Source organism: Oncorhynchus gorbuscha, linkage group LG22 (assembly GCF_021184085.1).
Source record: "Oncorhynchus gorbuscha isolate QuinsamMale2020 ecotype Even-year linkage group LG22, OgorEven_v1.0, whole genome shotgun sequence".
Taxonomy (NCBI): Eukaryota; Metazoa; Chordata; class Actinopteri; order Salmoniformes; family Salmonidae; genus Oncorhynchus; species Oncorhynchus gorbuscha.
In genome coordinates this window covers 34993338-35010446 of record NC_060194.1, presented here as the reverse complement: position 1 = coordinate 35010446, position 17109 = coordinate 34993338, and the positions used below count along the sequence as shown (strand labels likewise).

Here is a 17109-nt window from a genome sequence, read left to right as displayed (position 1 = left end):
AACCAAAAAAGTGTTAAAACAAATCTAAATATATTTTTGATTTTAGATTCTTCAAAGTAACTATCCTTTGCCTACATGACAGGTTTGCACACTCTTGGCATTCTCTCAACCAGCTTCATGAGGTAGTCACCTGGAATGCCATTCAGTTAATTAACAACTGTGCCTTGTTTTTTATTTTATATTTCCTGGGCAAGTCAGTTAAGAACATATTCTTATTTACAACGACGGCCTAGGAACAGTGGGTTAACAACCTTGTTCAGGGGTAGAACGACAGATTTGTTCCTTGTCAGTTTGGGGATTTGATCTTGCAACCTTTCGGTTTACTAGTCCAATGCTCTAACCACTAGGCTACCTGCCGCCCCAACCACTAGGCTAACTTCTGCCCCAGCAGCGTAAATTTGTGGAATTTCTTTCATTTTTAATGTCTTTGAGTCAATCAGTTGTGATGTGACAAGGTAGGGATAGTATTGTAAGGGTTTTCTTCTGGTGAAAGAGAGGCGGACCAAAATGCAGCGCGGTGGTTATTCATGTTTTTAATAAAGACGACTATACATGAACAGACTATACAAAACAAGAAAAGTGAAAACCTAAACAGTCCTATCTGGTGCAAACACAGAGACAGGAGCAACTACAAAACTCAACACAAAACAGGCTACCTAAATATGGTTCCCAATCAGAGACAATGACTAACACCTGCCTCTGATTGAGAACCATATCAGGCCAAACATAGAAATAGACTAACCAGACACACAACATAGAATGCCCACCCAGCTCACGTCCTGACCAACACTAAAACAAGGAAAACACATACGAACGATGGACAGAACGTGACAAGTATACAGAAGACAGCCCTATTTGGTAAAAGACCATGTCCATATTGTGACAAGAACAGCTCAAATAAGCAAAGAAAAACAACAGTCCATGATTACTTTAACATTTACATTACATTTAAGTCATTTAGCAGACGCTCTTATCCAGAGCGACTTACAAATTGGTGCATTCACCTTATGACATCCAGTGGAACAGTCACTTTACAATAGTGCATCTAAATCTTAAAGGGGGGGTGAGAGGGATTACTTATCCTGTCCTAGGTATTCCTTAAAGAGGTGGGGTTTCAGGTGTCTCCGGAAGGTGGTGATTGACTCCGCTGTCCTGGCGTCGTGAGGGAGTTTGTTCCACCATTGGGGGGCCAGAGCAGCGAACAGTTTTGACTGGGCTGAGCGGGAGCTGTACTTCCTCAGTGGTAGGGAGGCGAGCAGGCCAGAGGTGGATGAACGCAGTGCCCTTGTTTGGGTGTAGGGCCTGATCAGAGCCTGGAGGTACTGAGGTGCCGTTCCCCTCACAGCTCCGTAGGCAAGCACCATGGTCTTGTAGCGGATGCGAGCTTCAACTGGAAGCCAGTGGAGAGAACGGAGGAGCGGGGTGACGTGAGAGAACTTGGGAAGGTTGAACACCAGACGGGCTGCGGCGTTCTGGATGAGTTGAAGGGGTTTAATGGCACAGGCAGGGAGGCCAGCCAACAGCGAGTTGCAGTAATCCAGACGGGAGATGACAAGTGCCTGGATTAGGACCTGCGCCGCTTCCTGTGTGAGGCAGGGTCGTACTCTGCGGATGTTGTAGAGCATGAACCTACAGGAACGGGCCACCGCCTTGATGTTGGTTGAGAACGACAGGGTGTTGTCCAGGATCACGCCAAGGTTCTTAGCACTCTGGGAGGAGGACACAATGGAGTTGTCAACCGTGATGGCGAGATCATGGAACGGGCAGTCCTTCCCCGGGAGGAAGAGCAGCTCCATCTTGCCGAGGTTCAGCTTGAGGTGGTGATCCGTCATCCACACTGATATGTCTGCCAGACATGCAGAGATGCGATTCGCCACCTGGTCATCAGAAGGGGGAAAGGAGAAGATTAGTTGTGTGTCGTCTGCATAGCAATGATAGGAGAGACCATGTGAGGTTATGACAGAGCCAAGTGACTTGGTGTATAGCGAGAATAGGAGAGGGCCTAGAACAGAGCCCTGGGGGACACCAGTGGTGAGAGCGCGTGGTGAGGACACGTTCATTAGAGTTACCAGCCTCAGAAATTGCAGCTCAAATAAATGCTTCACAGAGTTCAAGTAACAGACACATCTCAACATCAACTGTTCAGAGGATACTGTGTTTATCAGGCCTTCATGGTCGAATTACTGCAAAGAAACCACCACTAAAGGACACCAATAATAAAAATAGACTTGCTTGGACCAAGAAACATGAGCAATGGACATTAGACTGGTGTAAATGTGTTGTTTAGTCTGATGAGTCCAAATGGGAGATTTTTGGTTCCAACATTAGTGTTTTTGTGATACACAGAGTATGTGAACGGATGATCTCCTCTTGTGTGGTTCCCACCGTGAAGCATGGAGGAGGAGGTGTGATGGTGCTTTGCTGGTGACACTGTCTGTGATTTATTTGGAATTCAAGGCACACTTAACCAGCATGGCTAACACAGTATTCTGCAGTGATACGCCATCACATCTGTTTTGTGCTTAATGGGACTATAATTCATTTTTCAACAGGACAATGACCCAACACACCTCCAGGCTGTGTAAGGGCTATTTGACCAAGAAGGAGAGTGAGGGAGTGCTACATCAGATGACCTGGCCTCCACAATCACTGACCTCAACCCAATTGAGATGGTTTGGAATTAGTTGGACTGCAGAGTGAAGGAAAATCAGTCAACAAGTGCTCAGCATATGTGGGACTGTCAAGACTGCTGGAAAAGCCTTCCAGGTGAAGCTGGTTGAGAGAATGTCAAGGGTGTGCAAAGCTATCAAGGCAAAGGGTGGATACTTTTAAAAAGCTAAAATCTAAAAAATATTTTGATTTGTTAAACACTTTTTTGGTTACTACATGATTCCATATGTGATTACTTGTCACGAATCCCGCTTCCTGAGTTTGTGTTTGCCTGTGTTTCTGTCCTGGAACGCACCCTGTCTGGTTGCCGGGCGAATTAGCTTGTTGGGAGATCGATGTTCACCCGCACCTGTATCCCATCAGTAATCTGCACACCTGTCCTGATCATCACCTCTCCCCTTCAAAAGCTCTGACCTGACATCCATTCCCTGCCGGATCGTTAGCCATGAACAGTATGTTGTGCCATAGTATCAGCCTCAAGTTGGATAGAATTTGTTTTGTTGTTTTTTATGTATTGCTTGCCTTAAACTTACCTCCGTTTGTTCTGTCTTCAGTTACTCACCCGGATCATTTACCCCATTCCCGCCTGGTCGTCGGAGGATTCCGCTACCTATTTACTCCCATCAACTCACCACCGCTGCCCGCTACGCCACCTGGATATATCTACCCATTCACATTCACTTGTAAATAAATACTCACCTTCTTCTTACTCTCCTTGGCCTGGTCTGCTTCTGGGTTCGATTTTGAAAGAACGTGACATTACTACATGATTCCATATGTGTTATTTCATATTTGTGATGTCTTCACAATTATTCTACAATGGAGAAAATATTCAAAATAAAGAAATACCCTTGAATGAGTCGGTGTTCTAAAACGTTTAACTGTTACTGTATTTAGAAACTTGTTTCATTCAGAAACCATCAAATACCATAAAAAATAAGATTTTTTGCTACGATATTTTGTCCATATCGCCCAGCCCTAGGACTGCCCTAATGGAGGTGAAGAGGTAGAGGTGAGAGAAGGGAGGAGAGAAGGAAGATGAAGAGAGTCCAGAAGAGGATGATAGGTGGAGACAGAGATAAATAAAAAGACACGGCAGAGAGAGAGGAAGAGGAAGAGACCTTCGTGGCTGGTCTCCAGTTCTATCTCTCCTCCGTAGTTGCCGTATCCCCCGTCGGTTCTAGCTCGGACACGGAACACATATGTAGTACCAGGCTTTAGACCGTCTACAGTCATCACATTGGACCTGGTCTTTAGGACTGTGTAGTTCTGCTCTCTCTGGTTCTAATGGGAGAGGAAGAGAGAGAGAAAGATGGAGATAAATAGATGGAGGGAGAGAGATATATGAGAGAGAGAGATGTTAAGTGAGTGTGTGTGTCAGTGAGAAACCTCCTTGCAGTGCCTATGATACCTTCTCTAATGAGAGGAGCTCCACTACACTGATTAACACTGTTAATGTGGAATATTACCACTGATCCCTGCCAATAACACACACACACACACACACACACACACACACACACACACACACACACACACACACACACACACACACACACACACACACACACACACACACACACACACACACACACACACACACACACACACACACACACACACACACACACACTTCCCACTCCTCTCTTCTCTCGTTCCTGTTTTATTTAGCCTGCCTGCTGCACTTGGTGGACATACACTTCCCTTTCGGGGCCATTCAATGTGCAGAGTGAGCTAAATCAAGTGCACTCCTGTGCTTATCAGATCCATTAAACACTGGCTAGAGAGTACACACTGGGATTTTCAGGTCTGAGTCTGACATTAAGTAAGAAGAGAAGAGAGGGATGAGAAGAGAAGAGAAGGAGAGAGAAATGGAGGTGTGTATGTGACTCACCTTCTCATAATAAATGACTTCATACTCCACTATGGCTCCATTGGGTCTGTCAGGGCCCTGCCACGCCAGAGTGATACTGTCCTTACTCCTCCTCTCCTTCAGGACCACACTCACTACAGAGAGAAATAGACAGACAGACAGAGAGAGATATAGGTTAACCACACACACTACAGAGAGAGACAGACAGACAGACAGACAGACAGACAGACAGACAGACAGACAGACAGACAGACAGACAGACAGACAGACAGACAGACAGACAGACAGACAGACAGACAGACAGACAGACAGACAGACAGACAGACAGACAGACAGACAGACAGACAGACAGACAGACAGACAGACAGACAGACAGACAGACAGACAGACAGACAGACAGACAGACAGACAGACAGACAGACAGAGATATAGGTTAACCACACTCACGACAGACAGACAGACAGACAGACAGACAGACAGACAGACAGACAGACAGACAGACAGACAGACAGACAGACAGACAGACAGACAGACAGACAGACAGACAGACAGACAGACAGACAGACAGACAGACAGACAGACAGACAGAGATATAGGTTAACCACACTCACTACAGAGAGAGAGAAACAGACAGAAAGAGTTACAGACAGATATATAGGTTAACCACACGCACTATAGAAAGAGAGAGAGAGAGAGAGAGAGAGAGAGAGAGAGAGAGAGAGAGAGAGAGAGAGAGAGAGAGAGAGAGAGAGAGAGAGAGAGAGAGAGAGAGATTGAAGGGGGGAGTGAAATTTAGGGGGAGAGAAAGGAAGAAAGACTACCAGGAGAAAAGTAGAGAGACAGTGGTGGAGGAATTAGAAAGGAATAATGAGGGAAGAGAGAGACAGCAGGGGAGGAAGAGAGACTTATAGATTGATTACCACTGTGCTATAATGACAGTTCTCTGCAGAGTGTAGAACTTAGCTAATGAAAGAACAAAGAGGGGGTCACATACTGTATGTGCACATGTGTATGTAATGACTTTGTGTGTCTGTATCTGTACGTGCGTGTGTGTGCGTGTGTGTGCATGTGTGTGTGTGCTGAGTAAGCCGATGGGTGTCTCTGAGGGGTTCCGTGGTAAACATCGCTATCTCTTCACTTTCACCCCCTCATCACAGAGTGCTCGGTGGGCACAGGTAGGAATGTGTGTGTGTGTGTGTGTGTGTGTGTGTGTGTGTGTGTGTGTGTGTGTGTGTGTGTGTGTGTGTGTGTGTGTGTGTGTGTGTGTGTGTGTGTGTGTGTGTGTGTGTGTGTGTGTGTGTGTGTGACATGTTGAGATGAGCAGTGTGTGGCAGCAGGAGAGACATGTGGAACTGTTAACGAGGTTAAATGTCCTCTCCTCCTCTCATCACCCCTTTCCTTTACTCCCACTCCTCTCCTCTCCTCCTCTCCCTCTCCCACTCCTCTCATCACCCCTCACCCCCTCTTCTACTCCTCTCCTCCTCTCATCGCCCCTCTCCTTTACTCCCACTCCTCTCCTCTCCTCCTCTCCCTCTCCCACTCCTCTCATCACCCCTCACCCCCTCTTCTACTCCTCTCCTCCTCTCATCACCCCTCTCCTTTACTCCCACTCCTCTCCTCTCCTCCTCTCCCTCTCCCACTCCTCTCATCACCCCTCACCCCCTCTTCTACGCCTCTCCTTCTCTCATCACCCCTCTCATCATCCCTCACCTCATCTCCCACTCCTCTCCTCGCCCCTCTCCTTCTCTCATCACCCCTCACCTCCTCTCCCACTCCTCTCCTCCTCTCATTGCCCCTCTCCTCCTCTTCCACTCTTCTCATCCTCTCCTTGTCTCCTCCTCTCATTGCCCTTCACATCTTCTCATCACCCCTCACCCCCTCTCCTACTCCTCTCCTCTCCCACTCCTCCTCTCATCACCCCTCACATCTTCTCATCACCCCTCACCTCCTCTCCCAATCCTCTCCTTCTCTCATCACCCCTCACCTCCTCTCCCACTCCTCTCCTCCTCTCATTGCCCCTCTCCTCCTCTTCTACTCCTCTCCTCCTCTGATTGCCCTTCACATCTTATCATTACCCCTCACCTCCTCTTCTACTCCTCTCCCACTCCTCCTCTCATCACTCTTCACATCTTCTCATCACCCCTCACCTCCTTTCCCACTCACCTCCTCTCCCACTCACCTCCTCTCCCACTCACCTCCTCCCCCACTCCTCACCTCCTCTCACACTCCTATCCTCCTCTCATCACACACACACACACACACACACACACACACACACACACACACACACACACACACACACACACACACACACACACACACACACACACACACACACACACACACACACACACACACACACACACACACACACACACACACACTCATTCCATATATGTGGCTGGATCCAATGAGCAGCAAATGTGTTAGACAGTAGTCCAGTGAACATTACTGAGTGGCATTGACTGCTTCAACACTGAGGCTGTAATGTGTGTGTGTCTATATGTGAGCCTATGCATATATGTATGGCTGTGAGTTCCTACCTGTCTGGCTGGTGGTGACATTAACTATCACAGCTCCTCTGGGTGTAGGACTCAGGTCAGAAACTCCATTCAGGCTCTCAATGGTGAAGCTGTAATTGCTGTGTGGCTGCAGGTCAGTGACCATCACCATAGTCACAGAGAGACCAAACTGCCTCGGCACAAAATGTACGCCGTTACCGCAGGGAGTGCACTTCCTGCGGTCGCCGGAGCACTTCCTGCAGTGGAGGCTGTAGGTGATGTCGCCTCGGCCTCCCATGTCAAGAGGGGGACTCCATTCTAGTGTGACACACGTCTCGTTGACAGTGGAGATGGGGTTCTCTGGAGCAGAACAGGGACCTGAGGTGGAGAGAGGGGCGAGGCGGTGAGTGTGTGTGTGTGTCTATGGTGTGTGTCTATGGTTTGCGTCTATGGTGTGCATATGTGTGTATGCGTGTGCATGTGTGTGCATGCGTATATGCATATGTGTCTTCATGTGTGCTGGGATGATACATGGTGGTTCAGGCTCTGAGCTGATGACATCTCATCAACAGCAAGAGGAGTAGTGAGGCCCAGGGGGCCTGTAAAGCCTGGGCCTTTCCTGATCAGGCTGCCCAGTGGCAGGCCTCTGTAATGGGCAGCAGGTTAGGGCCAGGGGGAAATAGAGGCTGCCTATCTGATGACAGCAGATGATGTGTGACAGGCAGTCTAATGTATGCCCCTTTCTCTGTCGTCCTCTCCCTTTCCCCTCACATCCTCTCCTCTCTCTCTCTCTCTCTCTCTCTCTCTCTCTCTCTCTCTCTTTCTTTCTCTCTCTCCCTTCCCCCTCAAATCCTCTCCTCTCTCCCCTATCCTCCTCTCCCTTCCCCCTCTCCCCTGTTCCTCTCCCTTCCCCCTCCCATCCTCTCCTCTTTCTTTCTTTCTTTCTTTCTTTCTTTCTTTCTTTCTTTCTTTCTTTCTTTCTTTCTTTCTTTCTTTCTTTCTTTCTCTCTCTCTCTCTCTCTCTCCTTCCCTCCCTTCCCCTCACATCCTCTCCTCTCTCCCCTATCCTCCTCTCCCTTCCCCCTCACATCCTCTCCTCTCTCCCCTATCCTCCTCTCCCTTCCCCCTCGCATCCTCTCCTCTCCTCTCTCTCTCTCTCCCTTCCCCTTCACATCCTCTCATCTCCCCTTTCCTCCTCTCCCTTCCCCCTCGCATCCTCTCCTCTCCTCTCTCTCTCTCTCCCTTCCCCTTCACATCCTCTCATCTCCCCTTTCCTCCTCTCCCTTCTTCGTGTTCTCTACTGATCTCAGCTCTTCCATATTGTAATTTACACTCCTCTCTCACCCCTATTTCTCCCCCTTTTCAACTCTTTCAACACCTCTCCTCTCCCACATCCTAACCTGTCCTCACCTTTCAATCCACCCAAACAAGCTCATCTCATCACCTCCTTCTCAGAGAGAGAGAGAGACAGAGAGATTATAGCATGTAGAAAGAGAGTGATGGAGAGACAGAGAGATTATAGCATGTAGAAAGAGAGTGATGGAGAGGCAGAGAGATTATAGCATGTAGAAAGAGAGTGAGGGAGAGGCAGAGAGATTATAGCATGTAGAAAGAGAGTGATGGAGAGACAGAGAGATTATAGCATGTAGAAAGAGAGTGATGGAGAGGCAGAGAGATTATAGCATGTAGAAAGAGAGTGATGGAGAGGCAGAGAGATTATAGCATGTAGAAAGAGAGTGATGGAGAGGCAGAGAGATTATAGCATGTAGAAAGAGAGTGATGGAGAGGCAGAGAGATTATAGCATGTAGAAAGAGAGTGATGGAGAGGCAGAGAGATTATAGCATGTAGAAAGAGAGTGATGGAAAGACAGAGAGATTATAGTATGTAGAAAGAGAGTGATGGAGAGACAGAGAGATTATAGCATGTAGAAAGAGAGCGATGGAGAGACAGAGAGATTATAGCATGTAGAAAGAGAGTGATGGAGAGACAGAAAGATTATAGCATGTAGAAAGAGAGTGATGGAGAGGCAGAGAGATTATAGCATGTAGAAAGAGAGTGATGGAGAGGCAGAGAGATTATAGCATGTAGAAAGAGAGTGATGGAGAGACAGAGAGATTATAGCATGTAGAAAGAGAGTGATGGAGAGGCAGAGAGATTATAGCATGTAGAAAGAGAGTGAGGGAGAGACAGAGAGATTATAGCATGTAGAAAGAGAGTGATGGAGAGGCAGAGAGATTATAGCATGTAGAAAGAGACTGATGGAAAGACAGAGAGATTATGGCATGTAGAAAGAGAGTGATGGAGAGACAGAGAGATTATAGCATGTAGAAAGAGAGTGGAGAGACAGAGAGATTATAGCATGTAGAAAGAGAGTGTTTGAGAGACAGAGAGATTATAGCATGTCTCTACCCCCTCTATAATCCTCTCTCTCTCTACCCCCTCTACAATCCTCTCTCTCTCTACCCCCCTCTACAATCCGCTCTCTCTCTACCCCTCTACAATCCTCTCTCTCTACCCCCTCTACAATCCGCTCTCTCTCTACCCCCTTCTACATTCCTCTCTCTCTCTACCCCCTCTACAATCCTCTCTCTCTCTACCCCGTCTACAATCTCTCTCTCTCTACCCCCTCTACAATCTTCTCTCTCTCTACCCCCTCTACAATCCTCTCTCTCTCTACCCCCCTCTACAATCCTCTCTCTCTTTACCCCCTCTACAATTCGCTCTCTCTCTACCCCTTCTACATTCCTCTCTCTCTCTACCCCCTCTACAATCCTCTCTCTCTCTACCCCGTCTACAATCCTCTCTCTCTCTACCCCCTCTACAATCTTCTCTCTCTCTCTACCCCCTCTACAATCTCTCTCTCTCTACCCCCTTCTACATTCCTCTCTCTCTCTACCCCCTCTACAATCCTCTCTCTCTCTACCCCGTCTACAATCCTCTCTCTCTCTACCCCCTCTACAATCTTCTCTCTCTCTACCCCCTCTACAATCCTCTCTCTCTCTACCCCCTCTACAATCCTCTCTCTCTTTACCCCCTCTACAATCCTCTCTCTATCCCCCTCTACAATCCCCTCTCTCTCCACCCCCTTATATAATCCTTTCTCTCTCCCTCCATCCGCCTCTCTCTTCTCTCTCCCTCTTCTTCTCCTCTCTCTCTCCCTCTCCCCCCTCTCTCTCTCTTGCTCTCTCTCTGTAGGAGATGCATCAGGATGTGGTTTGTGGTTGGTGCCCGTCGATGCCGAGTATCTCCGGTAGACTCAGACAGACAGATTTAGAAACAGACCCTATACAGGAGCATCACTAAGTATCAGAGAGTATCAATGAATCATGGTATCAGTGTCATCTGATAGAGTCAGGCTGTATCACAACTGGCCATGATTGGTAGTCCCATATTGCGGTGCACAATTGGCCCAGCTTCGTCCGGGTTAGGGTTTGGCTGGGGTTATCATTGTAAATAAGAATTTGTTCTTAACTGACTTGCCTAGTTAAATAAAGGTTAATTAAATAAGTACAAATCAAATTGACGTACAAGGGCGATGCACACAAGTTGGTGACAGAATAAGGGGAGTTCTTACAGAACGCCAGCAAAAAAGCCTCTATTTGCACATTGCTTGTGAGTGCATTTCACACTACTTTGGATTATAATTAGATTTTAAGGCTCGTATGACTGTCCTGCTTAATATAATGTTTGTGTCATCATTGAAAATCAGCTGCGTTATATATTTAAAAAACACTTAAACCTCAACCAGTAAAAAGGCTCTTTGATGGCTTTTGATCAATGAGTGTTAGCATTCAGCTAACAACTGCTGCATCCAAAATTGTTATTTTGCAAAGATCACAACCAAATATAATCTTAGTGACTGTTTCAAGCAAGAATCATAACATCATTGTAAGCATATGAGAAGCATATGTAAGCACTCAAAGCTATGATGCGGGCGTGCCCCAAGGGTCAATACTGGGGTCCCTCCTGATCAGCCTGTACATTAATGATCTGCCTTCTGTCTGTACTGGGTCTCAAGTTCAAATGTATGCAGATGATACAGTGAAATATGAGCATGAAGAGAGCAAACAACAAGCTGCACAAGAACTCACTACTGTAATGGTCCAGGTTACAAAGTGGCTCAGTGACTCGTGTTTGCATCTCAATGTGGAAAAAAACTGTCTGCATGTTCTTCACAAAGAGGGCTTCAGATGCTACTGAGCCAGATGTCTATATGTCAGGGGAGAATCTCCAGGTGGTATCTGATTTTAAGTACCTTGGCATCATACTTTATTCTAACCTCTCTTTATGTCTTCACCTCTCATTCAGACCTAGCTAATTTCCAGTTTATACAAAATTGTTTTGAATATAGAGGTAGCAAAACTGTACTTCAAATCTATGATACTCCTCCACTTAACATACTGCTTGACTAGTTGGGCCCAAGCTTGCTGTACAACGTTAAAACCCATTCAGTCTGTCTACAAATAGGCTCTCAAAGTGCTTGATAGGAAGCCCAAAAGCCATCATCACTGTTACATCCTCAGAAAGCATGAGCTCCTGAGTTGGGAAAATCTTGTGCAATACCCCGACGCATGTCTTGTATTCAAGATCTTAAAAGGCCTGACTTAAATGGCCTTTCCACTCAGTACTTTTGATAAAAAGAAAACCCAAACATATGGCAGCATGTTTTGTGTTCTATGTTTTCTATTTCTTTCTATTTCTTTGTGTTTGGCCTTGTATGGTTCTCAATCAGGGACAGCTGTCTGTCGTTGTCTCTGATTGGGAACCATACTTAGGTACCCTTTTTCCCACCTGTGTTTGTGGGAAGTTGACTCTGTTTAGAGCACTTTGCTTTTGAGCTTCACGGTTGGTGTTTGTAGTGTTTATTGTTTTGTTTGGTGTCATTATGATTTAAATAAAGAAAATGTACGCTCACCATGCTGCGCTTTGGTCCTCTCCTTCCAACAGCCGTGACATAAAGGCCAATCAGATTTGTAAACATAATCCCAAGTTGTGTATTGCCGCTTTCCATGTTGTCTGTAGCTTGTGAGGTGAGGTGTTGCTTCTATGGATTTTGTCTTGTTGCTTTTTGTGCTATGTTCCTCTGTCTGCATGCTATGTCTTGCTTGTGTAACAGTATAACTTTAGACCTTCCCTTCGCCCATACCCGGGCGCGAACCAGGGACCCTCTGCACACATCAACAACAGTCACCCTCGAAGCATCGTTACCCATCGCTCCACAAAAGCCGTGGCCCTTGCAGAGCAAGGGGAACTACTACTTCAAGGTCTCAGAGCAAGTGACGTCAACGATTGAAACACTATTTAGCGCGCACCACCGCTAACTACGCTAGCGTTTCACATCCGTTACACTTGTCTTATATTGCTCTGCATGTGCTCACTGCTCAATGATTGCCTGTATTTTTATTGTAATTATTTTTAACCTGTTGAGTGTAGGGGGCAGTATTTTGATTTTTTGGGATGAAAAACATACCCATTTGAAACGGCTTATTTCTCAGGACCAGAAACTAGAATATGCATATAATTACAGTGGAGTCAGGCGCAGAGAGCAGAAGATACGAGGGAAAAACGCTTTAACCTCTTGAAACTAGGGGGCACTATTTTTATTTTTGGAAAAATAACGTTCCCATAGTAAACCGCCTGTTTCTCAGGACCAGATGCATATAATTGTCAGATTAGGATAGAAAACCCTCTAAAGTTTCCAAAACTGTCAAAATATTGTCTGTGAATATAACAGAACTAATATTGCAGGCGACAACCTAAGGAAAATCAAACCAGGAAGTGGTTTCTATTTTGAAAGCTCCATGTTCTATAGCCTGCCTTTGCTCCATTTAAAGGGATATCAACCAGATTCCTTTTCCTATCGCTTCCTCAAGGTGTCCAGTCTTTAGACATTGTTTCAGAAAAATGAGAGGAGTGGAAAAATGAGCGAGGAATATAACATCGCGTCAGTGGATAGCTGGGTGTTCGCATGAGTTTTGCTTGCGCAACAGAGTGAGCAGCCATTGTCTCTCCCTCTCCTATTGAAAAAGCGATAGCACCGGTTGATATATTATCGATTATATATTTTAAAAACAACCTAAGGATTGATTATAAAAAACGTTTGACATGTTTCTGTGGACATTAGCGATACTATTTGGAATTTCCTTCTGCGATGTCGTGACCACTCGAGGCTGTGGATTTCTGAGAATAACGCGCCAAACAAGTGGAGTTATTTTGGATATAAAAATCATCTTTATGGAAAAAAAGGAACATTTATTGTGTAACTGGGAGTCTCGTGAGTGAAAACATCCGAAGATCATCAAAGGTAAGCGATTCATTTTACTGCTTTTCTGATTTTCGGACCAAGCTACTTTAGTGCTAGGTGTTCATAATGTTTTGTCTAGTGATCGAAAAACTCACACAAATGCTTGGATTGCTTTCGCTGTAAAGCATATTTTCAAAATCTGACATGACAGGTTGATTAACAACAAGCTTAGCTGTGTTTTGCTATATTGCACTTGTGATTTCATGAATACTAAATATGTTTAGTAATTTTATTTGAATTTGGCGCACTGCAATTCTGCAGGTGTTGATGAAAATGATCCCGCTAACGGGATGGGATGGGGTGCGTCAAGAAGTTAATGCAACCGCTGTGAATGATTTCAAAAAAACTTACTGCTTACGGAATAAGCAAACTAAGATTTCAAACTAAGTACAGAATCAATCAGGATGTTTTTAACATATAGCTTCAATAAAGTTCGAACCGGAGTATTCCTTTGTGTCTTGATGAGCAATGGAACGCAAGTGGATACCATGAGGAATGAGCGTGATCAGAAAATGGCTGACTGCCAGTCACCTGATAAATTCTGCTCTCATTCTGTTCCACAACACAGTAGAAGTCTCATTCAAATTTCTATAGATGGTTGACATCTAGTGGAACCCCTAGGAAGTGCAACATCATTAATATATCAAGGGGATTTCATTGGGAACTGTGTGGAATACATACCAAGCTCAGATTTCTCACTTCCTGTTTTGATTTATCCTCAGGATTTTGCCTCCAATATGAGTTCTGTTATACTCACAGACATCATTCAAACAGTTTTAGAACTATCCGATTGTAATAATAATATGCATATATTAGCAACTGAGACTGAGGAGCAGGCCATTTACTTTGGGCAACTTATTCATCCAAGCTTCTCAATACTGCCCCCCAGTCATAACAAGTTTTAACAGTCTGATGGCCTTGAGATAGAAGATGTCTTTCAGTCTCTCGGTCCCAGCTTTGATGCACCTGTACTGACATCGCAGGCAGTGGCTCAGGTGGTTTTTGTCCTTGATGATCTTTTTGGCCTTTCTATGATATTGGGTGGTGTAGGTGCCCTGGAGGGCAGGTAGAGTGCCCCCGGTGATCCGGTGATGCGTTGTGCAGCATCATCTGCCTTACGGTTGTGAGCGGAAAAGGTGGTGTCGATTGTGCATCTGCAAAAGTTTGTGAGTGTTTTTGGTGACAAGCCGAAGTTCTTCAGCCTCCTGAGGTTGAAGAAGCGTTGCTGCGCAATCTTCACCTCTCTGTCTGTGTGGGTGGACCATTTCAGTTTGTCCGTGATGTGTACGCCGAGGAACTTAAAACTTTCCACCTTCTCCACTACCGTGCCCCGTCGATGTGGATATCGGGCCGCCCCCTCTGCTGTTTCCTGAAGTCCATGATCATCTCCTTTGTTATGTTGACATTAGTTTGAGGTTATTTTCCTGACACCACACTCCAAGGGCCCTCACCTCCTCCCTGTAGGCCGTCTTGTCGTTGTTTGTAATCAAGCCTACCACTGTAGTGTCGTCTGCAAACTTGATGATTGAGTTGGAGGAGTGCATGGCCATGCAGTCATGGGTGAACAGGAAGTACAGGAGAGGGCTGAGAATGCACCCTTGTGGGGCCCCAGTGTTGAGGATCAGCGGGGTGGAGATGTTGTATCCTACCCTCACCAGGAACTCCAGGACCCGGTTGCACAGGTCGAGACCTAGGGTCTCGAGCTTAATGACAAGATTGCAGGGTACTATGGTGTTAAATGCTGAGCTATAGTCGATGAACAGCATTCTTACATAGGTATTCCTCTTGTCCAGATGGGTAAGGGCAGTGTGCAGTGTGATTGCGATTGGGTCGTCTGTGGACCTATTGGGGCGGTAAGCAAATTGGAGTGGGTCTAAGGTGTCAGGTAGGGTGGAGGTGATATGGTCCTTGACTAATCTCTCAAAGCACTTCATGATGACGGAAGTGAGCTTTCTTGGGAACAGGAACAGTGGCGGCCCTCTTGAAACATGTGGGAACAGCAGACTGGGATAAGGATTGATTGAATATGTCCGTAAACACACCAGCCAGCCGGTCTGCGCAGGGCTCTGAGGACGCGGCTAGGGATGCCGTCTGGGCCGGCAGCCTTGCGAGGGTTTTAACATGTTCAAATATTTTATCACGTTGGCTGCAGTGAAGGAGAGTCCGCATGTTTTGGTAGCGGACCGTGTCGGTGGCTTTGTATTGTCCTGAATGCGAGCAAAGAAGTTGTTTAGTTTGTCTGGGAGCAAGACATCCTGGTCCGCAACAGGGCTGGTTTTCTTTTTGTAATCCGTGATTGACTGTAGACCCTGCTTCATACCTCTCGTGCCTGAGCCATTGAATTTCGACTCTACTTTGTCTCTGTACTGACGCTTAGCTTGTTTGATTGCCTTGCGGAGGGAATAGCTACACTTTGTATTCGGTGATGTTTCCGGTTGCCTTGCCCTGATTAAAAGCAAAAAAGGCTCTATGTCAAAGAAGACGAAATGACAATGGACTCAACTGATGTTTTGTGGAAGTGCTTGTCTACAAGTGTGTCAAAGTGAGTGTGCATGTGTGTTCTTGTGTGTGTGTGTGTGTGTGTGTGTGTTACTCACGTGTGCAAGCCATGGAGCGTGGGTCCGTCTCTGCGCGGTGGAAACCTTTCTCACACACACACTCGGAGGCTCTCTCCAGGTGGGAGGAGCTATGTGGCGGGCATTTTGTGCAGTAGGCGTCGGTCGCTGAGGCCTTGTAGGAGCCTGGTCTGCACGCTGGAGAGAGGTAAACAAGAAAACACAGGCTTAGAAATCTGCCGCTACACATGGTCTACAAGGTAAGACTGAGGAGGGAACTAGAAAACACAAGGTTACAAATAAGACAAAGATCATTTGATATTCTATATCATTCTATATCATTCTATATTTCTATTTTTATATGGAGTCTACAACCTGAAGTGTGTAAAAAGGGTTACAAATGAAACACTACTGAAGGTGCTGTAACACTAATGAAGGTGCTGTAACACTGATGAAGGTGCTGTACCACTACTGAAGATGCTGTAACACTACTGAAGATGCTGTAACACTACTGAAGGTAATGTAACACTACTGAAGGTGCTGTACCACTACTGAAGATGCTGTAACACTACTGAAGGTAATGTAACACTACTGAAGGTGGTGTACCACTACTGAAGGTGCTATAACACTACTGAAGGTAATGTAACACTACTGAAGGTGGTGTACCACTACTGAAGGTGCTATAACACTACTGAAGGTGCTGTAACACTACTGAAGGTTCTAAAACACTACTGAAGGTGATGTAACACTACTGAAGGTTCTAAAACACTACTGCAGGTGCTGTACCACTACTGAAGGTGTTGTAACACTACTGAAGGTGCTGTAACACTACTAACGGTGTTGTACCACTACTGACGGTGTTGTACCACTACTGAAGGTTCTAAAACACTACTGAAGGTGCTGTACCACTACTGAAGGTGTTGTAACACTACTGAAGGTGCTGTAACACTACTGAAGGTGTTATACCACTACTGAAGGTGGTGTAACACTACTGAAGGTGTTATACCACTACTGAAGGTGATGTAACACTACTGAAGGTGATGTACCACTACTGAAGGTGTTGTAACACTACTGAAGGTTCTAAAACACTACTGAAGGTGCTGTACCACTACTGAAGGTGTTGTAACACTACTGAAGGTGCTGTAACACTACTGAAGGTGTTACACCACTACTGAAGGTGCTGTAACACTACTGAAGGTGTTATA

General features: G+C 45.9%; 1 protein-coding gene across 3 annotated transcripts in view; it reads right to left on the bottom strand.

Annotated features, from left to right (window-relative positions):
- LOC124009773 (ephrin type-A receptor 3-like) overlaps nt 1–17109 on the bottom strand; it is a 255550-nt gene that overhangs the window by 93295 nt on the left and 145146 nt on the right. For all 3 annotated transcript variants that reach the window (XM_046321925.1, XM_046321926.1, XM_046321927.1), the window contains exons 6-9: nt 15947–16102; nt 7087–7422; nt 4565–4677; nt 3792–3954 (exon numbers count right to left, since the gene is read on the bottom strand). In XM_046321925.1, the coding sequence (XP_046177881.1) occupies nt 3792–3954; nt 4565–4677; nt 7087–7422; nt 15947–16102 (768 nt within the window). The remainder of the gene's footprint in view (nt 1–3791; nt 3955–4564; nt 4678–7086; nt 7423–15946; nt 16103–17109) is intronic.